At 42.3% G+C, this 27,651-nt stretch overlaps 1 protein-coding gene and 1 long non-coding RNA gene across 7 annotated transcripts in view; one reads left to right on the top strand and one right to left on the bottom strand.

The window, feature by feature from the left end:
• Nucleotides 1–7,490, bottom strand: part of LOC127907503 (PDZ domain-containing protein GIPC1-like) — a 67,047-nt gene extending 59,557 nt beyond the window's left edge. For both annotated transcript variants that reach the window (XR_008064618.1, XM_052462864.1), the window contains exon 1: nt 6,903–7,490. Coding sequence is in view for 1 of the 2 variants with exons in the window: in XM_052462864.1 (XP_052318824.1) it covers nt 6,903–7,175 (273 nt within the window). In the remaining variant the exon portion in view is untranslated. The remainder of the gene's footprint in view (nt 1–6,902) is intronic.
• On the top strand, nt 1,216–3,137 carry LOC127907508 (uncharacterized). Of its 5 annotated transcripts, none has more exons than XR_008064651.1 (4): nt 1,216–1,435; nt 1,772–1,784; nt 2,049–2,116; nt 2,313–2,685. It is a non-coding gene; the product is annotated as an uncharacterized LOC127907508 (long non-coding RNA). The 5 variants fall into 5 exon arrangements; XR_008064650.1 differs by lacking the exon at nt 1,772–1,784 and adding an exon at nt 1,712–1,724; XR_008064652.1 differs by lacking the exons at nt 1,216–1,435; nt 1,772–1,784; nt 2,313–2,685 and adding exons at nt 1,462–1,639; nt 2,721–3,137 and having other exon boundaries at nt 1,845–2,116.
• Nucleotides 7,491–27,651: the final 20,161 nt, after the last annotated feature.

The following is a 27,651-nucleotide window of genomic DNA, read 5'->3' as shown; positions in this document are numbered from 1 at the left end:
CTCTGTAATTGTAAACAAATGCTTCTGTACCAAATATTAAGTTCTGCTTTTCTAATGTATCAAATACTTATGTCATGCAATAAAATGCAAATTAAAATCATACAAGGTGATTTTCTAGATTTTTGTTTTAGATTTCGTCTCTCACAGTTGAAATGTACCTATGATTAAAAATTACAGACCTCTACATGCTTTGTAAGTAGGAAACACTGCCAATTTTTGCAGGTTATCAAATACTTGTTCTCCCCACTGTGTGTGTGTGTGTGTGTGTGTGTGTGTGTGTGTGTGTGTGTGTGTGTGTGTGTGTGTGTGTGTGTGTGTGTGTGTGTGTGTGTGTGTGTGTGTGTGTGTGTGTGTGTGTGTGCGTGCGTATAAATAAACGTTAGTTTCAACGGTATTGGGAAAAACCATCCTGTGGCTTTTTCCAAAATACCCTGGTGTACGATATATACGGAATACCGGCCAAGCCTAAGAGCAGAAGCTACTAATAACAGGAGTATCATTGAACATGCTACTAGCGACTGTGTTTTATAAAAATGTGCAATAAGCATAAAACACAATTACATAAAGACTTGGCAACTTGTTCTCACTCTGAGAAATAAGGAACGGTAGGCCACTTGTAGGTAGGCTTGATTTCAACATCTGAACAAAGTGGGCAGGCTAGCCTGCCGTTCAAACAGTGGGAGACAGACAGAAGGGTGTGTTCATAACAATTAAAACTGTTCAACCTTGGATCTATTTGGTAACAAGTTGGCTAAACTTGAAATATAAAAGATCAGCTGGCTACTCGCTAGCTAGTAACTAGCCAATGGTAGATACATAGAGACGGCAGGTGGACAGACAGGTTGCTGGTCACGCTGCCAGGCAGCTACTCGAACACAAGCCCATGTAACGGATGTGAAACGGCTAGCTTAGTTAGCGGTGGTGCGCGCTAAATAGCGTTATCATATATAACGGATGTGAAACGGCTAGCTTAGTTAGCGGTGGTTCGCGCTAAATAGCGTTTCAATCGGTGACGTCACTTGCTCTGAGACCTTGAAGTAGTGGTTCCCCCTTTGCTCTGCAAGGGCCGCGGCTTTTGTGGAGCGATGGGTGACGATGCTTCGAGGGGTGACTGTTGTTGATGTGTGCAGAGGGTCCCTGGTTCGCGCCCGGGTATGGGCGAGGGGGACGGTCTAAAGTTATACTGTTACACCCACGTGCTAAAAAAGTCAGTCGTTATTAGTGAATGTACGTCATGGTCATGGCATTTTCACAGACTTGAAAGACAGATCAGTGATTACTGCACAAAAGCAGGTTAAATCAACTATTTTGATAAAATAATGTAATTATTAGTGGGTCTTATGGTTGTGGAAGGTTTATATTCGGCCTATTTGTATCTCCGCAAGCCCTGAATTCATTAGGCCCACAAAAACCAAGGCCCAACCCTAGTCAATAGGTAGATGGGTACACAGAGACCACACACGGTCTAAACCCTAGTAGCTAGTCAATAGTAGAGCCAGATAGGTAGATGGGTACACAGAGACCACACACGGTCTAAACCCTAGTAGCTAGTCAATAGTAGAGCCAGATAGGTAGATGGGTACACAGAGACCACACACGGTCTAAACCCTAGTAGCTAGTCAATAGTAGAGCCAGATAGGTAGATGGGTACACAGAAAAACGGTAAACCCTAGTAGCTAGTCAATAGTATGGGTTAGTAGCTAGTCAATAGTAGAGCCAGATGGGTACACAGAGACCACACACGGTCTAAACCCTAGTAGCTAGTCAATAGTAGAGCCAGATGGGTACACAGAGACCACACACGGTCTAAACCCTAGTAGCGAGTCAATAGTAGAGCCAGATAGGTAGATGGGTACACAGAGACCACACACGGTCTAAACCCTAGTAGCTAGTCAATAGTAGAGCCAGATAGGTAGATGGGTACACAGAGACCACACACGGTCTAAACCCTAGTAGCTAGTCAATAGTAGAGCCAGATAGGTAGATGGGTACACAGAGACCACACACGGTCTAAACCCTAGTAGCTAGTCAATAGTAGAGCCAGATAGGTAGATGGGTACACAGAGACCACACACGGTCTAAACCCTAGTAGCTAGTCAATAGTAGAGCCAGATAGGTAGATGGGTACACCACACACGGTCTAAACCTAGTAGCTAGTCAATAGTAGAGCCAGATAGGTAGATGGGTACACAGAGACCCACACGGTCTAAACCCTAGTAGCTAGTCAATAGTAGAGCCAGATAGGTAGATGGGTACACAGAGACCACACACGGTCTAAACCCTAGTGGCTAGTCAATAGTAGAGCCAGATAGGTAGATGGGTACACAGAGACCACACACGGTCTAAACCCTAGTAGCTAGTCAATAGTAGAGCCAGATAGGTAGATGGGTACACAGAGACCACACACGGTCTAAACCCTAGTAGCTAGTCAATAGTAGAGCCAGATAGGTAGATGGGTACACAGAGACCACACACGGTCTAAACCCTAGTAGCTAGTCAATAGTAGAGCCAGATAGGTAGATGGGTACACAGAGACCACACACGGTCTAAACCCTAGTAGCTAGTCAATAGTAGAGCCAGATAGGTAGATGGGTACACAGAGACCACACACGGTCTAAACCCTAGTAGCTAGTCAATAGTAGAGCCAGATAGGTAGATGGGTACACAGAGACCACACACGGTCTAAACCCTAGTGGCTAGTCAATAGTAGAGCCAGATAGGTAGATGGGTACACAGAGACCACACACGGTCTAAACCCTAGTAGCTAGTCAATAGTACAGGTAGATACATAGAGAGACGGCAGGTGGGACAGAGACAGGCTGCAGGTCACGCTGCCGGCCAGAGAGCCACACCTGTGGTCCTGGTAACTCACCCGTAGTAAAAAGCTCTACTGCAGCAGACTTTGACCTGTAGTCACAGCTGACTGGAGTAAGCTTCTACACTGTAAAACGTCCTCATGACAGAGCTCAGTGAGAGATGAGGACTGCTTTCTCCACGTGTCCTTCAGAATCATGAGGTGATGACGTGAAATACACAGAATCCCAGACGTCGCGGCGGTGATGAAATGCTGCCGGCCAGAGAGCCACACCTGTGGTCCTGGTAACTCACCTGTAGTAACTCACCTGTAGTAACTCACCTGTAGTAAACCTTGGTTCTGAAGGTTTGTGTTTTAGGTAATGGAAACAATGTTCACAAAAAAGTCTGACTTGCACGATGAGCGTTCAAGCGATTTCCTATTAGAGGTTGACCGATTAATCTGAATGGCCGATTAATTAGGGCCGATTTCAAGTTTTCATAACAATCAGAAAAAAAAAATTTGGCCACAGATTTATAAAAATTAAAAGTTTTTTTTATTTATTTTTTTACACCTTTATTTAACTAGGCAAGTCAGTTAAGAACACATTCTTATTTTCAATGACGGCCTAGGAACGGTGGGTTAACTGCCTCGTTCAGGGGCAGAACGACAGATGTTCACCTTGTCCGCTCGGGGGATCCAATCTTGCAGCCGTACAGTTAACTAGTCCAACGCAATAACGACCTGCCTCTCTCTCGTTGCACTCCACAAGGAGACTGCCTGTTACGCGAATGCAGTAAGCCAAGGTAAGTTGCTAGCTAGCATTAAACTTATCTTATAAAAAAAGAATCAATCATAATCACTAGTTAACTACACATGGTTGATGATATTACTAGATATTATCTAGCGTGTCCTGTGTTGCATATAATCTGACTGAGCATACAAGCATCTAAGTATCTGACTGAGCGGTGGTAGGCAGAAGCAGGCGCGTAAACATTCATTCAAACAGCACTTTCGTGCGTTTTGCCAGCAGCTCTTCGTTGTGCGTCAAGCATTGAGCTGTTTATGACTTCAAGCCTATCCTGAGATGGCTGGTGTAACCGATGTGAAATGGCTAGCTAGTTAGCGGGGTGCGTGCTAATAGTGTTTCAAACGTCACTCGCTCCGAGCCTGTGGTTGTTCCCCTTGCTCTGCATGGGCAACGCTGCTTCGATGGGGGCTGTTGTCGATGTGTTCCTGTTTCGAGCCCAGGTAGGAGCGAGGAGAGGGACGGAGGCTATACTGTTACACTGGCAATACTAAAGTGACTATAAGAACATCCAATAGTCAAAGGTTAATGAAATACAAATGGTATAGAGGGAAAGAGTCCTATAAGAACTACAACCTAAAACTTTTTAACTGGGAATATTGGAGACTCATGTTAAAAGGAACCACCAGCTTTCATATGTTCTCATGTTCTGAGCAAGGAACTGAAACGTTAGCTTCCTTACATGGCACATATTGCACTTTTACTTTCTTATCCAACACTTTGAACATGTTTCATTATTTACTTGAGGCTAAATTGATTTTATTGCTGTATTATATTAAGTTAATAAGTATTCATTCAGTGTTGTTCTAATGGTCATTATTACAAATGTAAGAAAATTGTCCGATTTAAATCGGTATCGGCTTTTTTGGTCCTCCAATAATCGGTATCAGTGTTGAAAAATCATAATCGGTCGATCCTCTATTTCCTATACAAACCCTAACCCCTAACCCTAACCCTAACCCTAACCCTAGCCCTAACCCAAACCCAAACCCTAACCCTAACCCCTAACCCTAACCCTAACCCCTAACCCCTAACCCTAACCCTAACCCAAACCCTAACCCTAACCCTAACCCCTAACCCTAACCCTAACCCTATTTCCTATACAAAGCCCTAGCTGACGTTAAGGTATACCAAACAATAAATCACAGCTGTCTTTTTTTGTCTGGCAACTTACCATACCGGTCTCACCAAAATAATATTTGGGTCAATACTATATTACACTTCTGCCAAGTAGTTGACAAAGTAGAAAGTTGTTGGGGTGTGGTTAGCTCTAACTCGTCTCCCTGAAGACCCATGGTCCAGGACAGAGAGGCTTTATCAGGATGGTCTTTAGGCTGTGCCCACCGGCAGGAAGTAGGGGACTTCCTTTGGGAGATTCCAACCACCACAACACCTCCCTCCCTGCCTCTCTCTGGGAGATACAACAGATCTAGCTCCTCCCCTATTCCCAGATCATGATGTCTGTTTACATTTTTTTTTGTTTATTAAACATCCAACACAGTCCAAAATGGGTGTCAAACAGCCCCTATCCTGTAGTTGAATATACGTTTTCAACAACATGCTCACAAACCAAGAAAGAGGAGTCACGTTCAAACACGTTGGGAGACGGGACTTGTCTGGTTACTCCTTGTTTTGGCCAAACGCTAGGCCACGCCCACAGACATTAGTTTCTTCTCTACAATGAGTCTGGATCGTAGTACCTCCCCGGGGGATTCTAGAATGGAAACCCATTCTAGACCTTCTGATTGGTCGCAGAAACCGATTGAGTTGTGCCAGAGCCAGGTGTGTAAAGCTGCGTTTTGAAAATGTGTAATTGGCTTTGATAATCTAATTGGTTAGGAGATTATCCAATCGCTGATAACTTTGTTTTATACAAAAAGCCCCTCATTTTGGGGGAGGGGCTTTGTGTATAAAACAAAGTCATCAGCGATTGGATAATCTCCTAACCAATGGAAGCCCCTCATCATTCACCTCAAACGACTTCCAAGTATACTGTGGAAAGAACTCACTTTGAGTCGTCGGGCGGAAGTCGGGGCACGTTTGGAGAGAAATTATAGTGATGCAACAGATGCATTGTGAAACGGTTGAGTTTCTGTTAAGGTCAGATGAAAAGACAACATTATGTTTGTTTAACTTTGTTTTTTTAAATGTTTTTAACTTTGTTTTTTTTTGTTTTCCCAGTTTGTCCATCGGTCTGGTTTGTCTGGTTCCCGAGAATCTCTCTCTCTCTCTCTCGTCTGTCACTGTGGGATCATCTACGCTGGTGGTGTGTGTGTGTGTGTGTGTGTGTGTGTGTGTGTGTGTGTGTGTGTGTGTGTGTGTGTGTGTGTAAAACGATGGCTCCAGCTCAAATGTGTCCCTGTGTGATAGCAGAGGCGGGCTGGTCAGCCAACCTATCAGGTCCAGCTCAGAAAGACAAAAGACAGACATGTCACTCACAGACTCCTTTAACAAAGACCGACAGCACAATGACTGTGGACTGAGGCCTAAATGGCACCCTATCCTCTTTTAGTGCACTACCTTTGGCCAGGGCCTATAGGGAATAGGGCCCATGGGGAATAGGGTGCGATTTGGGATGTATAGCCTTGGTAGCCGAGCCTGGCAGGCTCAGGGATGAGGGCAGACAGAATGGGATGTGAACATGCACTTACCGTGGTCATTTCTCTCTCCCTCACCGTAGAGAAATGCACCTTTTGCACTAATGTCTGTCTGTCTGTCTGTCTGAGTCAAGGCCTTCATTCTCTTCAAAGAGAATGGTATTTAACCACGTAAAAAAAGTTCAACTATCTCAAAGAGAATCAAGAAGGATTTGTCAAACTTTTCAATTGTCTTCAATGACCAGGTAAATATAGCCCCATTTATTAATGTGATTCAATGACCAGGTAAATATAGCCCCATTTATTAATGTGATTCAATGACAATGTAAACCCAGATGCCCATACAGCCCAATCTATTAAAATAATAAGTTATGTTATTTATTTTTATGTCATTATTATTCCCTAAACTGAACCGGGACAATAGTCTCACCAAATTGCCCCAGAAACTACAGTTACATAGAATACCTGTCAAATCATGTGAGGTCTCATGTAGCCGAGGATAAATCAGGCTTGGTTTTGACTCACTTCCACCAGGTACTGCTTAACCTCAGTCTAGCGAACGTCAAAACTCAGCCTCTTTGTGCGTAGGTAAAACCGCACCGTCAGGGCGCACCTTGCGCAAAAACTTTGCCCCGTTTTGGCATTCAGAAAACCTCGTTGTTTTATCTGTCTAGAACTACAAAAGTTGTTAAGAAAAACATACCTCTGGTGGACTTAAATTGAACGTATCAGCTATTTTCCCGTAGAGTTCTTTGACGTTAGTAAATCCCTCGATCCTTCCCGTGGGGCTGCCGTGGGCGAGCTGAGTGTGGAACACTAGTTTGGGCCGCAGGTTGGCAGGTGGCGGTGGGAGCCCCGCTCCGTTTACGGTCGACTTCACGGAGCTCCCAGTTGCGTGTCCACCGACCTCCTCGTTCTCCACCAGGTTCGAGCTCTCTCTCGACTTGTTCTTCTTTCTCCTCAGTCCTAAAGGCATTGTGTTTTTTTGGCGTCAATAAATCGGTTTGATCGGTTGATAAATCCTTTGGTCTGTCGGTCCGGTTAGAACATTGGAGTGGCAACCAGTTGCACAAATCCTCTTTCCTTCCGCATTTACCTCGACAAAAAACCTCGACTGACTCTCCTTTTTCCAGGTTCGACTTTGTTCTTCGACAGTGAGTGACTCGTCAACCCAACCCCAAACTTGCAAATTAAACGGCGGTGATATTCAACAGGTAGGTGGCGAACGTGCGACGCGATGTTTTCCTCGTTGTGTCGATCTTACTGTATCTATCTTACTGTATCTCTCAACTCTGTCAGACAACTGCGCCTCTGTTTCAATATGCTGGGAACGCAGGCGCAGTGGGGGCATGGAGATATGCGCCGTACTGGCAGGCCTGTTATACCTGTCGTCCTGCTGACTCAGGTGACCAATCTGAGTCTTCAATCAAAACAACATATGTTTCAAGAACATACATGTACACATTTTGTTATAAAGTAGAGTACTTAAAGTTGTCACCCTTAGTTGTTTCTCCCCCCTTCATATGGAGTTTATTTATTTAGGCCTATAAAGGGGCTATTGACTTGGACAATTGACTGGGACCAGATATTTTTGGGGGCATTTGAAACACATTGGACCCCCCTATAGGCCCACCATTTACTAGCCAGATAATAACTATTTAGCATAATAGTTTTTATTGGACCCCCCTATAGGCCCACCATTTACTAGCCAGATAATAACTATTTAGCATAATAGTTTTTTATTGGACCCCCCCCCCTATAGGCCCACCATTTACTAGCCAGATAATAACTATTTAGCATAATAGTTTTTATTGGACCCCCCTATAGGCCCACCATTTACTAGCCAGATAATAACTATTTAGCATAATAGTTTTTATTGGACCCCCCTATAGGCCCACCATTTACTAGCCAGATAATAACTATTTAGCATAATATAGGCCCACCATTTAGGCCCACCATTTACTAGCCAGATAATAACTATTTAGCATAATAGTTTTTATTGGACCCCCCCCCTATAGGCCCACCATTTACTAGCCAGATAATAACTATTTAGCATAATAGTTTTTATTGGACCCCCCTATAGGCCCACCAGATTTACTAGCCAGATAAGCCAGATAATAACTATTTAGCATAATAGTTTTTTATTGGACCCCCCTATAGGCCCACCATTTACTAGCCAGATAATAACTATTTAGCATAATATAGGCCCACCATTTAGGCCCACCATTTACTAGCCAGATAATAACTATTTAGCATAATAGTTTTTTATTGACCCCCTCCCCCCCCCCCCCTATAGGCCCACCATTTACTAGCCTGATAATAACTATTTAGCATAATAGTTTTTTATTGGACCCCCCCCCCCTATAGGCCCACCATTTACTAGCCAGATAATAACTATTTAGCATAATATAGGCCCACCATTTAGGCCCACCATTTACTAGCCAGATAATAACTATTTAGCATAATAGTTTTTTATTGGACCCCCCCCCCTATAGGCCCACCATTTACTAGCCAGATAATAACTATTTAGCATAATAGTTTTTTATTGGACCCCCCTATAGGCCCACCATTTACTAGCCAGATAATAACTATTTAGCATAATATAGGCCCACCATTTAGGCCCACCATTTACTAGCCAGATAATAACTATTTAGCATAATAGTTTTTTATTGGACCCCCCCCCCTATAGGCCCACCATTTACTAGCCTGATAATAACTATTTAGCATAATAGTTTTTTATTGGACCCCCCCCCCTATAGGCCCACCATTTACTAGCCAGATAATAACTATTTAGCATAATATAGGCCCACCATTTAGGCCCACCATTTACTAGCCAGATAATAACTATTTAGCATAATAGTTTTTTGGATTGGACCCTATTTAGCCTCCCCTATAGGCCCACCATTTACTAGCCAGATAATAACTATTTAGCATAATAGTTTTTATTGGACCCCCCTATAGGCCCACCATTTACTAGCCAGATAATAACTATTTAGCATCATAGTTTTTATTGGACCCCCCTATAGGCCCACCATTTACTAGCCAGATAATAACTATTTAGCATCATAGTTTATTGGACCCCCCTATAGGCCCACCATTTACTAGCCAGATAATAACTATTTAGCATAATAGTTTATTGGACCCCCCTATAGGCCCACCATTTACTAGCCAGATAATAACTATTTAGCATCATAGTTTATTGGACCCCCTATAGGCCCACCATTTACTAGCCAGATAATAACTATTTAGCATAATAGTTTTTTATTGGACCCCCCTATAGGCCCACCATTTACTAGCCAGATAATAACTATTTAGCATAATAGTTTTTATTGGACCCCCCTATAGGCCCACCATTTACTAGCCAGATAATAACTATTTAGCATAATAGTTTTTATTGGACCCCCCTATAGGCCCACCATTTACTAGCCAGATAATAACTATTTAGCATAATAGTTTTTTATTGGACCCCCCCCCTATAGGCCCACCATTTACTAGCCAGATAATAACTATTTAGCATAATAGTTTTTTATTGGACCCCCCTATAGGCCCACCATTTACTAGCCAGATAATAACTATTTAGCATAAGTTTTTTATTGGACCCCCTATAGGCCCACCATTTACTAGCCAGATAATAACTATTTAGCATAATAGTTTATTGGACCCCCCTATAGGCCCACCATTTACGAGCCAGATAATAACTATTTAGCATCATAGTTTATTGGACCCCCCCCCTATAGGCCCACCATTTACTAGCCAGATAATAACTATTTAGCATAATAGTTTTTTATTGGACCCCCCCTATAGGCCCACCATTTACTAGCCAGATAATAACTATTTAGCATCATAGCCCACCATTTTTTATTGGACCCCCCTATAGGCCCACCATTTACTAGCCAGATAATAACTATTTAGCATCATAGTTTATTGGACCAGGCCCCCCCTATAGGCCCACCATTTACTAGCCAGATAATAACTATTTAGCATAATAGTTTATTGGACCCCCTATAGGCCCACCATTTACTAGCCAGATAATAACTATTTAGCATCATAGTTTATTGGACCCCCCTATAGGCCCACCATTTACTAGCCAGATAATAACTATTTAGCATAATAGTTTTTATTGGACCCCCTATAGGCCCACCATTTACTAGCCAGATAATAACTATTTAGCATAATAGTTTTTATTGGACCCCCCTATAGGCCCACCATTTACTAGCCAGATAATAACTATTTAGCATAATAAGTTTTTATTGGACCCCCCCCCCTATGGGCCCACCATTTACTAGCCAGATAATAACTATTTAGCATAATAGTTTTTATTGGACCCCCCTATAGGCCCACCATTTACTAGCCAGATAATAACTATTTAGCATCATCGTTTTTATTTGACCCCCCCTATAGGCCCACCATTTACTAGCCAGATAATAACTATTTAGCATAATAGTTTTTATTGGACCCCCCTATAGGCCCACCATTTACTAGCCAGATAATAACTATTTAGCATAATAGTTTTTATTGGACCCCCCTATAGGCCCACCATTTACTAGCCAGATAATAACTATTTAGCATAAGTTTTTATTGGACCCCCTATAGGCCCACCATTTACTAGCCAGATAATAACTATTTAGCATAATAGTTTTTATTGGACCCCCCTATAGGCCCACCATTTACTAGCCAGATAATAACTATTTAGCATCATAGTTTATTGGACCCCCCTATAGGCCCACCATTTACTAGCCAGATAATAACTATTTAGCATCATAGCATTTTTATTGGACCCCCCTATAGGCCCACCATTTACTAGCCAGATAATAACTATTTAGCATAATAGTTTATTGGACCCCCCTATAGGCCCACCATTTACTAGCCAGATAATAACTATTTAGCATCATAGTTTATTGGACCCCCCTATAGGCCCACCATTTACTAGCCAGATAATAACTATTTAGCAGCATCAGTTTTTATTGGACCCCCCTATAGGCCCACCATTTACTAGCCAGATAATAACTATTTAGCATAATAGTTTTTATTGGACCCCCCTATAGGCCCACCATTTACTAGCCAGATAATAACTATTTAGCATAATAGTTTTTATTGGACCCCCCTATAGGCCCACCATTTACTAGCCAGATAATAACTATTTAGCATAATAGTTTTTATTGGACCCCCCCCCTATAGGCCCACCATTTACTAGCCAGATAATAACTATTTAGCATATAGTTTTTATTGGACCCCCTATAGGCCCACCATTTACTAGCCAGATAATAACTATTTAGCATAATAGTTTTTATTGGACCCCCTATAGGCCCACCATTTACTAGCCAGATAATAACTATTTAGCGTCATAGATAATAACTATTTTTATTGGACCCCCCTTATAGGCCCACCATTTACTAGCCAGATAATAACTATTTAGCATCATAGTTTTTTATAGGCCCACCATTGACTCCCCCTATAGGCCCACCATTTACTAGCCAGATAATAACTATTTAGCATAATAGTTTTTATTGGACCCCCCTATAGGCCCACCATTTACTAGCCAGATAATAACTATTTAGCATAATAGTTTTTATTGGACCCCCCTATAGGCCCACCATTTACTAGCCAGATAATAACTATTTAGCATAATAGTTTTTATTGGACCCCCCTATAGGCCCACCATTTACTAGCCAGATAATAACTATTTAGCATAATAGTTTTTTATTGGACCCCCCCTCCCTATAGGCCCACCATTTACGAGCCAGATAATAACTATTTAGCATAATAGTTTTTTATAGGCTCACCATTTACTAGCCAGATAATAACTATTTAGCATAATAGTTTTTATTGGACCCCCCCCCCCCTATAGGCCCACCATTTACTAGCCAGATAATAACTATTTAGCATAATAGTTTTTTATTGGACCCCCCCCTATAGGCCCACCATTTACTAGCCAGGTAATAACTATTTAGCATAATAGTTTTTTATTGGACCCCCCCCCCCTATAGGCCCACCATTTACTAGCCAGATAATAACTATTTAGCATAATAGTTTTTATTGGACCCCCCTATAGGCCCACCATTTACTAGCCAGATAATAACTATTTAGCATCATAGTTTTTATTGGACCCCCCTATAGGCCCACCATTTACTAGCCAGATAATAACTATTTAGCATAATAGTTTTTATTGGACCCCCCTATAGGCCCACCATTTACTAGCCAGATAATAACTATTTAGCATAATAGTTTTTATTGGACCCCCCCTATAGGCCCACCATTTACGAGCCAGATAATAACTATTTAGCATAATAGTTTTTTTTATAGGCCCACCATTTACTAGCCAGATAATAACTATTTAGCATAATAGTTTTTATTGGACCCCCCCTATAGGCCCTCCATTTACTAGCCAGATAATAACTATTTAGCATCATAGTTTATTGGACCCCCCCCCCTATAGGCCCACCATTTACTAGCCAGATAATAACTATTTAGTATAATAGTTTTTATTGGACCCCCCCTATAGGCCCACCATTTACTAGCCAGATAATAACTATTTAGCATAATAGTTTTTATTTGACCCCCCTATAGGCCCACCATTTACTAGCCAGATAATAACTATTTAGCATAATAGTTTTTATTGGACCCCCCTATAGGCCCACCATTTACTAGCCAGATAATAACTATTTAGCATAATAGTTTTTATTGGACCCCCTATAGGCCCACCATTTACTAGCCAGATAATAACTATTTAGCATAATAGTTTTTATGTTTTATTGGACCCCCCCCCCCCTATAGGCCCCCCGCCCTATAGGCCCACCATTTACTAGCCAGATAATAACTATTTAGCATAATAGTTTTTATTGGACCCCCCTATAGGCCCACCATTTACTAGCCAGATAATAACTATTTAGCATAATAGTTTTTATTGGACCCCCCCCTATAGGCCCACCATTTACTAGCCAGATAATAACTATTTAGCATCATAGTTTTTATTGGACCCCCCTATAGGCCCACCATTTACTAGCCAGATAATAACTATTCAGCATCATAGTTTTTATTGGACCCCCCTATAGGCCCACCATTTACTAGCCAGATAATAACTATTTAGCATAATAGTTTTTATTGACCCCCCTATAGGCCCACCATTTACTAGCCAGATAATAACTATTTAGCATAATAGTTTTTATTGGACCCCCTATAGGCCCACCATTTACTAGCCAGATAATAACTATTTAGCATAATAGTTTTTATTGGACCCCCCTATATGCCCACCATTTACTAGCCAGATAATAACTATTTAGCATCATAGTTTTTTATTGGACCCCCCTATAGGCCCACCATTTACTAGCCAGATAATAACTATTTAGCATAATAGTTTATTGGACCCCCCTATAGGCCCACCATTTACTAGCCAGATAATAACTATTTAGCATAATAGTTTTTATTGGACCCCCTATAGGCCCACCATTTACTAGCCAGATAATAACTATTTAGCATAATAGTATTTTATTTGACCCCCCTCTAGGCCCACCATTTACTAGCCAGATAATAACTATTTAGCATAATAGTTTATTGGACCCCCCCCCCCTATAGGCCCACCATTTACTAGCCAGATAATAACTATTTAGCATAATAGTATTTTATTTGACCCCCCTATAGGCCCACCATTTACTAGCCAGATAATAACTATTTAGCATAATAGTATTTTATTTGACCCCCCTATAGGCCCACCATTTACTAGCCAGATAATAACTATTTAGCATCATAGTTTTTTATTTATGTTTATTTTCTGCTGCAGCCATTCCTCCCAGCCGTCTATAAAGCTCCCCTCCCCCACAAAGTATCCTATTGTTTTCCCTCCACTGACTTTATTTGAAAATCCTTGAACACTTAACACGATATGAATAAGACTGTACCTGCCTATGTAAGTACCACGTATAAACAGGGGAATTTACAAAAACCTATGAGCCAAGTAGGCAAGTGGTCTGATTCAAACGTAGGCCTTAATTTAGGCCTTTATCCCCCACCTGCATCAGTTTGGCATTTATGATTTTATTCAGATCCCCATTAGTTGTTGGGGTCCACACAAAACACATGACTAAAGAACACACAACACATGACTAAAGAACACAAAACACATGACTAAAGAACACACAACACATGACTAAAGAACACAAAACACATGACTAAAGAACACACAACACATGACTAAAGAACACTACGAATAAAGAACACAAAACACATGACTAAAGAACACAAAACACATGACTAAAGAAGACACAACACATGACTAAAGAACACACAACACATGACTAAAGAACACAAAACACATGACTAAAGAACACAAAACACATGACTAAAGAACACAAAACACATGACTAAAGAACACACAACACATGACTAAAGAACACACAACACATGACTAAAGAACACACAACACATGACTAAAGAACACTACGAATAAAGAACACAAAACACATGACTAAAGAACACAAAACACATGACTAAAGAACACTACGAAATAAAGAACACAAAACACATGACTAAAGAACACTACGAATAAAGAACACAAAACACATGACTAAAGAACACAAAACACATGACTAAAGAACACTACGAATAAAGAACACAAAACACATGACTAAAGAACACTACGAATAAAGAACGCAAAACACATGACTAAAGAACACACAACACATGACTAAAGAACACAAAACACATGATTAAAGAACACACAACACATGACTAAAGAACACAAAACACATGACTAAAGAACACAAAACACATGACTAAAGAACACAAAACACATGACTAAAGAACACACAACACATGACTAAAGAACACACAACACATGACTAAAGAACACACAACACATGACTAAAGAACACTACGAATAAAGAACACAAAACACATGACTAAAGAACACAAAACACATGACTAAAGAACACTACGAAATAAAGAACACAAAACACATGACTAAAGAACACTACGAATAAAGAACACAAAACACATGACTAAAGAACACAAAACACATGACTAAAGAACACTACGAATAAAGAACACAAAACACATGACTAAAGAACACTACAAATAAAGAACACAAAACACATGACTAAAGAACACTACGAATAAAGAACGCAAAACACATGACTAAAGAACACACAACACATGACTAAAGAACACAAAACACATGATTAAAGAACACACAACACATGACTAAAGAACACTACGAATAAAGAACACAAAACACATGACTAAAGGACACAAAACACATGACGAAAGAACACTACGAATAAAGAACACAAAACACATGACTAAAGAACCCAAAACACATGACTAAAGAACACAAAACACATGACGAAAGAACACTACGAATAAAGAACATTAAACACATGACTAAAGGATACAAAACACATGACTAAAGAACACAAAACACATGACTAAAGAACACAAAACACATGACTAAAGAACACAAAACACATGACTAAAGAACACAAAACACATGACTAAAGAACACAAAACACGTGACTAAAGAACACCAAAACACATGACTAAAAAACACAAAACACATGACTAAAGAACACAAAACACATGACTAAAGAACACCAAAACACATGACTAAAGAACACTACGAATAAAGAACACTAAACACATGACTAAAGAACACAAAACACATGACTAAAGAACACAAAACACATGACTAAAGAACACAAAACACATGACTAAAGAACACCAAAACACATGACTAAAGAACACTAAAACACATGACTAAAGAACACTAAACACATGACTAAAGGACACAAAACACATGACTAAAGAACACTAAACACATGACTAAAGAACACCAAAACACATGACTAAAGAACACAACACATGACTAAAGAATACAACACATGACTAAAGAACACAAAACACATGACTAAAGAACATTTAAACACATGACTAAAGAACACCAAAACACATGACTAAAGAAGACCAAAACACATGACTAAAGAAGACCAAAACACATGACTAAAGAACACAACACATGACTAAAGAAGACCAAAACACATGACTAAAGAACATTTAAACACATGACTAAGAACACCAAAACACATGACTAAAGAAGACCAAAACACATGACTAAAGAAGACCAAAACACATGACTAAAGAACACAACACATGACTAAAGAACACCAAAACACATGACTAAAGAACACAAAACACATGACTAAAGAAGACCAAAACACATGACTAAAGAAGACCAAAACACATGACTAAAGAAGACCAAAACACATGACTAAAGAACACAAAACACATGACTAAAGAACACAAAACACCTGACTAAAGAAGACCAAAACACCTGACTAAAGAAGACCAAAACACATGACTAAAGAAGACCAAAACACATGACTAAAGAACACCAAAACACATGACTAAAGAAGACCAAAACACATGACTAAAGAACACAACACATGACTAAAGAAGACCAAAACACATGACTAAAGAACATTTAAACACATGACTAAAGAACACCAAAACACATGACTAAAGAACACAAAACACATGACTAAAGAAGACCAAAACACATGACTAAAGAACACAACACATGACTAAAGAAGACCAAAACACATGACTAAAGAACATTTAAACACATGACTAAAGAACACCAAAACACATGACTAAAGAACACAAAACACATGACTAAAGAAGACCAAAACACATGACTAAAGAACACAACACATGACTAAAGAAGACCAAAACACATGACTAAAGAACATTTAAACACATGACTAAAGAACACCAAAACACATGACTAAAGAACACAAAACACATGACTAAAGAAGACCAAAACACATGACTAAAGAAGACCAAAACACATGACTAAAGAACACAACACATGACTAAAGAACACCAAAACACATGACTAAAGAACACAAAACACATGACTAAAGAACACCAAAACACATGACTAAAGAAGACCAAAACACATGACTAAAGAAGACCAAAACACATGACTAAAGAAGACCAAAACACATGACTAAAGAACATTTAAACACATGACTAAAGAACACCAAAACACATGACTAAAGAACACAAAACACATGACTAAAGAACACAAAACACATGACTAAAGAAGACCAAAACACATGACTAAAGAAGACCAAAACACATGACTAAAGAACACAACACATGACTAAAGAACACCAAAACACATGACTAAAGAACACCAAAACACATGACTAAAGAACACCAAAACACATGACTAAAGAACACCAAAACACATGACTAAAGAACACTACGAATAAAGAACACAAAACATTTAGGTCAGTTAGGATCACCACTTTATTTTAAGAATGTGAAATGTCAGAATAATAGTAGAGTGATTTATTTCAGTTTTTATTTCTTTCATCACAATCCCAGAGGGTCAGAAGTTTACATGCTACAAAATATAAATTGAGTGTATTGCCTTTAAATTGTTTAACTTGGGTCAAACACTTCAGGTAACATTCCACAAGCTTCTCACAATAAGTTGGGTGAATTTTGGCCCATTCCTCCTGACAGAGCTGGTGTAACTGAGTGAGGTTTGTAGGCCTCCTTGCTCACACACACTTGTTCAGTTCTGCCCACAAATGTTCTGTAGGATTGAGGTCAGGGCTTTGTGATGGCCACTCCAATACCTTGACTTTGTTGTCCTTAAGCCATTTTGCCACAACTTTGGAAGTATGCTTGGGGACGTTGTCCATTTGGAAGACCCATTTGCGACCAAGCTTTAACTTCCTGACTGATGTCTTGAGATGTTGCGTCAATATATCCACATAATTTTCTTTCCTCATGATGCCATCTATTTTGTGAAGTGCACCAGTCCCTCCTGCAGCAAAGCACCCCCACAACATGATGCTGTTACCCCCGTGCTTCACAGTTTGGATGGTGTTCTTCGGCTTGCAAGCCTCCCCCTTTTTCCTCCAAACATAACGATGGTCATTATGGCCAAACAGTCCTTTTTTTGTTTCATCAGACCAGAGGACATTTCTAAAAAAAGTACGATCTTTGTTTTACTGTGGACATAGAAACTTTTGTACCCGTTTCCTCCAGCATCTTCACAAGGTCCTTTGCTGTTGTTCTGAGATTGATTTGCACTTTTCACACCAAAGTACGTTCATCTCTAGGAGACAGAACGAGTCTCCTTCCTGAGCAGAATGACGGCTGCGTGGTCCCATGGAGTTTATACTTGCATAATATTGTTTGTACAGATGAACGTGGTACCTTCAAGCGTTTGGAAATTGCTCCCAAGGATGAACCAGACTTGTGGAGGTCTACATTTCTTTCGGAGGTCCTGGCTGATTTCTTTTGATTTTCCCATGATGTCAGGCGAAGAGGCACTGAGTTTGAAGGTAGACCTTGAAATACATCCACTGTGTATCTGCCTTTGAACGGGGGTAGTAGGTGCCAGGCGCATCGGTTTGTGTGAGGAACTGCAACGCTGCTGGGTTTTTCAGCTCAACATTTTCTAATCCGGATCAAAAATGTTCCCCCACCCAAAGGAAATCTAGCCAGCTTGACACAACTTTGGGAAGCATTGGAGTCAAGATGGGCCAGCATGCCTGTGGAACACTTTCGACACCTTGTAGAGTCAAGATGGGCCAGCATGCCTGTGGAACACTTTCGACACCTTGTAGAGTCAAGATGGGCCAGCATGCCTGTGGAACGCTTTCAACACCTTGTAGAGTCAAGATGGGCCAGCATGCCTGTGGAACACTTTCAACACCTTGTAGAGTCAAGATGGGCCAGCATGCCTGTGGAACACTTTCGACACCTTGTAGAGTCAAGATGGGCCAGCATGCCTGTGGAATGCTTTCAACACCTTGTAGAGTCAAGATGGGCCAGCATCCCTGTGGAACACTTTCGACACCTTGTAGAGTCAAGATGGGCCAGCATCCCTGTGGAACACTTTCGACACCTTGTAGAGTCAAGATGGGCCAGCATCCCTGTGGAACGCTTTCAACACCTTGTAGAGTCAACATGGGCCAGCATCCCTGTGGAATGCTTTCAACACCTTGTAGAGTCCATGCCTGACGAATTGAGTCTGTTCTGAGGGCAAAAGGGGGTGCAAGTCATTATTATGCAGGTGTTCTTAATGTTTTGTACACTCACTGTATGTCCATTGTTTTTGACAAAATTGCTCAAGTTCAGTAAATTTAGTCGGGAACCATTATTAATTAACAGTTAATCGTCATACCTTGTCTCTGATTTTCAAGCAAATTTAAGTCAGGACTGAGACTAGACCACTCAGGAAAACCTTTTGGAAAGCGACTCTGGTGTGTCTTTGGCATAAACATTTGCAATTGTCCCGCTGAAAAATGTAACTATCCCAGGGTTAGGTTTGAAGAAGACTGAGGATGGTTTTCCTCTAACTTTTTACCTGGGCTTTGCTCCTTTTCATATTTATTTTAATCCTGACAAACTCCCCAGTCCCTGCCGATGACAAGCATACCAATAACATGATGCTGCCACCAGAATACTAAAAAATACTAAGGGTTTCACTCACTGTGCTGTGTTGTGTTGGGTTTTACAAAACCTTTAGTATTTCATTCAGGACATAAGTTCATATCTTTGCCATGTTGTCTTCCAGTATTACTTAATGGCCTTTTTGCAAAGGGATGATTTGGAGATTATATTTTTAAATAGGCTTCCTTTTCACTTTGTCCTTCATGCCAGTAATGTGGAGTGAATCTAATGTTGTTGATCCCTTTGCGTTTTTTGAGTATTGTGGTGGCAGCATCATGTTATGGGTATGGCTGTCACACCCCTGATTTCTACATGTGTTTTAGGTTATTGTCCTGCTGAAAGGTCCATTTGTCTCCAGTGTCTGGTGGACTGAACCAGGTTTTCCTAGAGGATTTTGCCTGTGCTTAGCTCTATTCTGTATTCTCCATCGCAGTGCTAGAGGAGTCACTCCAGACCCGAGTTCAATCCCGGGCTGTGTCGCAGCCGGCTGCAACTGGGAGACCCATGAGGCGGCGCACAATTGGCCCAGCGTCGTCCGAGTTAGGGGAGGGTTTGGCCGGGTGGGCTGTTCTTGTCCCATCTAGTGACTCCTTGTGGCGGGCCGGGCGCATAAACGCAGACTTCAGTCGCCAGCTGTACGGTGTTTCCTCTGACACATTGTTGCGGCTGGCTTCCGGGTTAAGCGAGCCGTGTCGCTTGGTGGGGTCGTGTTTCGGGAAGATGCATGGCTCTCGACCTTCACCTCTCCCGAGTCAGTACGGGAGTTGCAGTGATGGGACAACACTGTAACTACCAATTGGATATCACAAAATATACAGTACCAGTCTGGACACACCTACTCATTCAAGGGACTTTATTTGTACTATTTTCTACATTGTCAAACAATAGTGAAGACGTCAACACTATGAAATAACACATATGGAATCATGTAGTAACCAAAAAAGTGTTATACAAATCAAAATATATTTTATATTTGAAATTCTTCAAAGTAGCCACCCTTTGCCTTGATGACAGCTTTGCATACTCTTGGCATTCTCTCAACCAGCTTCATGAGGTAGTCACCCGGAATACATTTCAATTAATAGGTGGGCCTTTTTAAATGTGATTTTATGGAATTTCTTTCCTTTTTTAATGTGTTTGAGCCAATCAGTTGTGTTGTGACAAGGTAGGGGGGTATACAGAATATAGCCCTATTTGGTAAAAGAACAAGTCCATATTATGGCAAGAACAGCTCAAATAAACAAAGAGAAACGACAGTCCATCATTACTTTAAGACATGAAGGTCAGTCAATCCGGAAAATGTCAAAAACTTTGAAAGTTTCAAGTGCAGTCGCAAAAACCATCAAGTGCTATGATGAAACTGGAAAGGAAGCCCCAGAGTTACCTCTGCTGCAGAGGATAAGTTCATTAGAGTTACCAGCCTCAGAAATTGCAGCCCAGACACATCTCAACATCAACTGTTCAGAGGAGACTGTGTGATTCAGGCCTTCATGGTCAAATTACTGCAAAGAAACCACTTCTAAAGGACACCAATAATAAGAAGAGACTTGCCTGGACCAAGAAACACAAGCATTGGACATTAGACCGATGGAAATCTGTCCTTTGGTCTGATGAGTCCAAATTTGAGATTTTTGGTTCCAACTTCCAATTTTCCAAAGAGCTTTTTTTGTGGCACCTGACCACACAACTGAACAGTAGTCCAGGTGCGACAAAACTAGGGCCTGTAGGACCTGCCTTGTTGATAGTGTTGTTAAGGTAGAAACTAGGGCCTGTAGGACCTGCCTTGTTGATAGTGTTGTTAAGAAGGTAGAAACTAGGGCCTGTCGGACCTGCCTTGTTGATAGTGTTGTTAAGAAGGCAGAGCAGCGCTTTATTATGGACAGACTTCTCCCCATCTTAGTTACTGTTGTATCAATATGTTTTGACCGTGACAGTTTACAATCCAGGGTTACTCCAAGCAGTTTAGTCTCCTCAACTTGCTCAATTTTCACATGATTTATTACAAGATTTAGTTGAGGTTTAGGTTTTAGTGAATGATTTGTCCCAAATACAATGTGTTTTGTTTTAGAAATATTTAGGATGAACTTATTCTATGCCACCAACTCTGAAACGAACTGCAGCACTTTGCAACACTTAACAGTCATTTCAGTCACTGTTGTAGCTGACGTGTATAGTGTTGAGTCATCTGCATACATAGACACATTGGCTTTTCTCAAAGCCAGTGGCATGTCATTTGTAAAGATTGAAAAAGGTAAGGGGCCTAGACAGCTGCCCTGGGGAATGCCTGATTCTACCTGGATTATATTTGATAGGCTTCCATTAAAGAACACCCTCTGTGTTCTGTTAGACAGGTAACTCTTTATCCACATTACAGCAGGGGGTGTAAAGCCATAACAGATATGTTTTTCCAGCAGCAGACTATGATCGATAATGTTGAAAGCTGCACTGAAGTCTAACAAAACAGCCCACACAATCTTTTATTCATCAATTTCTCTTAGTGTGCTGTGCTTGTTGAGTGTCCTTCTCTATAAGCATGCTGAAAGTCTGTTGTCAATTTGTTTACTATAAAATAGCATTGTATCTGTAAATAGAATTGTATCTGGTCTATCTGTAAATAGCATTGTATCTGGTTAAACACCATTTTTTTCCAAAACTTTACTAAGCGTTGGTGACAGGCTGATTGGTCGGCTATTTGAGCCAGTAAATGGGGCTTTACTATACTTGGGAAGCGGAATGACTTTATCTCCCCTCCAGGCCTGAGGCTTAAACTACTGTAGTAGGCTTAAACTACTGTAGTAGGCTTAAACTACTGTAGTAGGCTTAAACTACTGTAGTAGGCTTAAACTACTGTAGTAGGCTTAACATGTAAGATATGGCAAATAGGAGTGGCAATATCGTCCGCTATCATCCTCAGTCATTTTCCATCCAAGTTGTGAGACCCCGGTGGCTCATTGTTGATAAACTACTATAATTTTGTTCACCTCTTCTACACTAACTTTACAGAATTTAAAATGACAGTGCTTGTCTTTCATAATTTGGTCAGATATACTTGGGTGTGTAGTGTAAGAATTTGTTGCTGGCATGTCATGCCTAAGTTTGTTAATCTTGCCAATGACAAAATCATTAAAGTAGCAATATCAGTTGGTTTTGTGATGAAGGAGCCATCTGTTTCAATGAATGATGGAGCTGACTTTGTCTTTTTTCCCAGGATTTCATTTCTGGGGCGGCAGGGTAGCCTATTGGTTAGAGCGTTGGACTAGTAACCGAAAGTTCATATCCCCGAGCTGACAAGGTACAAATCTGTCGTTCTGCCCCTGAACAGGCAGTTTAACCCACTGTTCCTCGGCCATCATTGAAAATACGAATTTGTTCTTAACTGACTTGCCTAGTTCAATAAAGATAAAAAGCTCCAGTGTTTTACTATCATTCCTTAATTCATGTATCTTGGTTTCATAGTGTAGTTTCTTCTTCTTTTTATTCAGTTTAGTCACATGATTTCTCAGCCAATCGGTTGTGATTTCTCAGCCAATCGGTTGTGATTTCTCAGCCAATCGGTTGTGATTTCTCAGCCAATCGGTTGTGATTTCTCAGCCAATCGGTTGTGATTTCTCAGCCAATCGGTTGTGATTTCTCAGCCAATCGGTTGTGATTTCTCAGCCAATCGGTTGTGATTCCTCAGCCAATCGGTTGTGATTCCTCAGCCAATCGGTTGTGATTTCTCAGCCAATCGGTTGTGATTCCTCAGCCAATCGGTTGTGATTCCTCAGCCAATCGGTTGTGATTTCTCAGCCAATCGGTTGTGATTTCTCAGCCAATCGGTTGTGATTTCTCAACCAATCGGTTGTGATTTCTCAGCCAATCGGTTGTGATTTCTCAGCCAATCGGTTGTGATTTCTCAGCCAATCGGTTGTGATTTCTCAGCCAAGGTTGTGCATGCTTATTTCCTTTTGCCTCGTCCCTCTCAACCATTTTTCAGTTCCTCATCAATTCCAGTTTTTACAGTCATTTTCTTAATGGGTGGAGCTTATTAGCAACTGGAATAAGCTGTTTCATAAATGTGTCAAGTGCAGCGTCTGGTTGCTCCTCATTACACACCACAGACCAGCAGCGTCTGGTTGCTCCTCATTAAACACCACAGACCAGCAGCGTCTGGTTGCTCCTCATTACACACCACAGACCAGCAGCGTCTGGTTGCTCCTCATTACACACCACAGACCAGCAGCGTCTGGTTGCTCCTCATTACACACCACAGACCAGCAGCATCTGGTTGCTCCTCATTACACACTACAGACCAGCAGCATCTGGTTGCTCCTCATTACACACCACAGACCAGCAGCGTCTGGTTGCTCCTCATTACACACCACAGACCAGCAGCGTCTGGTTGCTCCTCATTACACACCACAGACCAGCAGCGTCTGGTTGCTCCTCATTGCACACTACAGACCAGCAGCATCTGGTTGCTCCTCATTACACACTACAGACCAGCAGCATCTGGTTGCTCCTCATTACACACTACATACCAGCAGCATCTGGTTGCTCCTCATTACACACCACAGACCAGCAGCATCTGGTTGCTCCTCATTACACACCACAGACCAGCAGCATCTGGTTGCTCCTCATTACACACCACAGACCAGCAGCATCTGGTTGCTCCTCATTACACACTACAGACCAGCAGCATCTGGTTGCTCCTCATTACACACCACAGACCAGCAGCGTCTGGTTGCTCCTCATTACACACCACAGACCAGCAGCGTCTGGTTGCTCCTCATTACACACCACAGACCAGCAGCGTCTGGTTGCTCCTCATTACACACCACAGACCAGCAGCGTCTGGTTGCTCCTCATTACACACCACAGACCAGCAGCATCTGGTTGCTCCTCATTACACACCACAGACCAGCAGCATCTGGTTGCTCCTCATTACACACCACAGACCAGCAGCATCTGGTTGCTCCTCATTACACACCACAGACCAGCAGCATCTGGTTGCTCCTCATTACACACTACAGACCAGCAGCATCTGGTTGCTCCTCATTACACACCACAGACCAGCAGCGTCTGGTTGCTCCTCATTACACACCACAGACCAGCAGCGTCTGGTTGCTCCTCATTACACACCACAGACCAGCAGCGTCTGGTTGCTCCTCATTACACACCACAGACCAGCAGCGTCTGGTTGCTCCTCATTGCACACTACAGACCAGCAGCATCTGGTTGCTCCTCATTACACACTACAGACCAGCAGCATCTGGTTGCTCCTCATTACACACTACATACCAGCAGCATCTGGTTGCTCCTCATTACACACCACAGACCAGCAGCATCTGGTTGCTCCTCATTACACACCACAGACCAGCAGCATCTGGTTGCTCCTCATTACACACCACAGACCAGCAGCATCTGGTTGCTCCTCATTACACACTACAGACCAGCAGCATCTGGTTGCTCCTCATTACACACCACAGACCAGCAGCGTCTGGTTGCTCCTCATTACACACCACAGACCAGCAGCGTCTGGTTGCTCCTCATTACACACTACAGACCAGCAGCATCTGGTTGCTCCTCATTACACACCACAGACCAGCAGCGTCTGGTTGCTCCTCATTACACACCACAGACCAGCAGCGTCTGTTTGCTCCTCATTACACACCACAGACCAGCAGCGTCTGGTTGCTCCTCATTACACACCACAGACCAGCAGCGTCTGGTTGCTCCTCATTACACACCACAGACCAGCAGCATCTGGTTGCTCCTCATTACACACCACAGACCAGCAGCGTCTGGTTGCTCCTCATTACACACCACAGACCAGCAGCGTCTGGTTGCTCCTCATTACACACTACAGACCAGCAGCATCTGGTTGCTCCTCATTACACACCACAGACCAGCAGCGTCTGGTTGCTCCTCATTACACACCACAGACCAGCAGCGTCTGGTTGCTCCTCATTACACACCACAGACCAGCAGCGTCTGGTTGCTCCTCATTACACACCACAGACCAGCAGCGTCTGGTTGCTCCTCATTGCACACTACAGACCAGCAGCATCTGGTTGCTCCTCATTACACACTACAGACCAGCAGCATCTGGTTGCTCCTCATTACACACTACAGACCAGCAGCATCTGGTTGCTCCTCATTACACACCACAGACCAGCAGCATCTGGTTGCTCCTCATTACACACCACAGACCAGCAGCATCTGGTTGCTCCTCATTACACACCACAGACCAGCAGCATCTGGTTGCTCCTCATTACACACTACAGACCAGCAGCATCTGGTTGCTCCTCATTACACACCACAGACCAGCAGCATCTGGTTGCTCCTCATTACACACCACAGACCAGCAGCGTCTGGTTGCTCCTCATTACACACCACAGACCAGCAGCATCTGGTTGCTCCTCATTACACACCACAGACCAGCAGCATCTGGTTGCTCCTCATTACACACTACAGACCAGCAGCATCTGGTTGCTCCTCATTACACACCACAGACCAGCAGCGTCTGGTTGCTCCTCATTACACACCACAGACCAGCAGCGTCTGGTTGCTCCTCATTACACACTACAGACCAGCAGCGTCTGGTTGCTCCTCATTACACACCACAGACCAGCAGCGTCTGGTTGCTCCTCATTACACACCACAGACCAGCAGCGTCTGGTTGCTCCTCATTACACACCACAGACCAGCAGCGTCTGGTTGCTCCTCATTACACACCACAGACCAGCAGCGTCTGGTTGCTCCTCATTACACACTACAGACCAGCAGCATCTGGTTGCTCCTCATTACACACTACAGACCAGCAGCATCTGGTTGCTCCTCATTACACACTACAGACCAGCAGCATCTGGTTGCTCCTCATTACACACCACAGACCAGCAGCATCTGGTTGCTCCTCATTACACACCACAGACCAGCAGCATCTGGTTGCTCCTCATTACACACCACAGACCAGCAGCATCTGGTTGCTCCTCATTACACACTACAGACCAGCAGCATCTGGTTGCTCCTCATTACACACCACAGACCAGCAGCGTCTGGTTGCTCCTCATTACACACCACAGACCAGCAGCGTCTGGTTGCTCCTCATTACACACCACAGACCAGCAGCATCTGGTTGCTCCTCATTACACACTACAGACCAGCAGCATCTGGTTGCTCCTCATTACACACCACAGACCAGCAGCATCTGGTTGCTCCTCATTACACACTACAGACCAGCAGCATCTGGTTGCTCCTCGTTACACACCACAGACCAACTGATATGATTTACATCATCAACATAGGAATCACTACAAAACTTATTGTATGACCTCTTATACACTGTATGAGGCCCAGCCTGACCTCTTATACACTGTATTAGGCCCAGCCTGACCTCTTATACACTATATTAGGCCCAGCCTGACCTCTTATACACTATATTAGGCCCAGCCTGACCTCTTATACACTGTATTAGGCCCAGCCTGACCTCTTATACACTAAATTAGGTCCAGCCTCTCCTCTTATATACTATATTAGGCCCAGCCTGACCTCTTATACACTATATTAGGCCCAGCCTGACCTCTTATACACTATATTAGGCCCAGCCTGACCTCTTATACACTATATTAGGCCCAGCCTGACCTCTTATACACTATATTAGGCCCAGCCTGACCTCTTATACACTATATTATGCCCAGCCTGACCTCTTATACACTATATTAGGCCCAGCCTGACCTCTTATACACTATATTAGGCCCAGCCTGACCTCTTATACACTATATTAGGCCCAGCCTGACCTCTTATACACTATATTAGGCCCAGCCTGACCGCTTATACACTATATTAGGCCCAGCCTGACCTCTTATATACTATATTAGGCCCAGCCTGACCTCTTATACACTATATTAGGCCCAGCCTGACCTCTTATACACTATATTAGGCCCAGCCTGACCTCTTATACACTATATTAGGCCCAGCCTGTCCTCTTATACACTATATTAGGC

The sequence above is a fragment of the Oncorhynchus keta genome, chromosome 15, assembly GCF_023373465.1.
Source record: "Oncorhynchus keta strain PuntledgeMale-10-30-2019 chromosome 15, Oket_V2, whole genome shotgun sequence".
NCBI lineage: Eukaryota > Metazoa > Chordata > Actinopteri > Salmoniformes > Salmonidae > Oncorhynchus > Oncorhynchus keta.
Note: the sequence above shows the minus strand (reverse complement) of the source record. Positions and strands in the feature narration are given on the sequence as shown.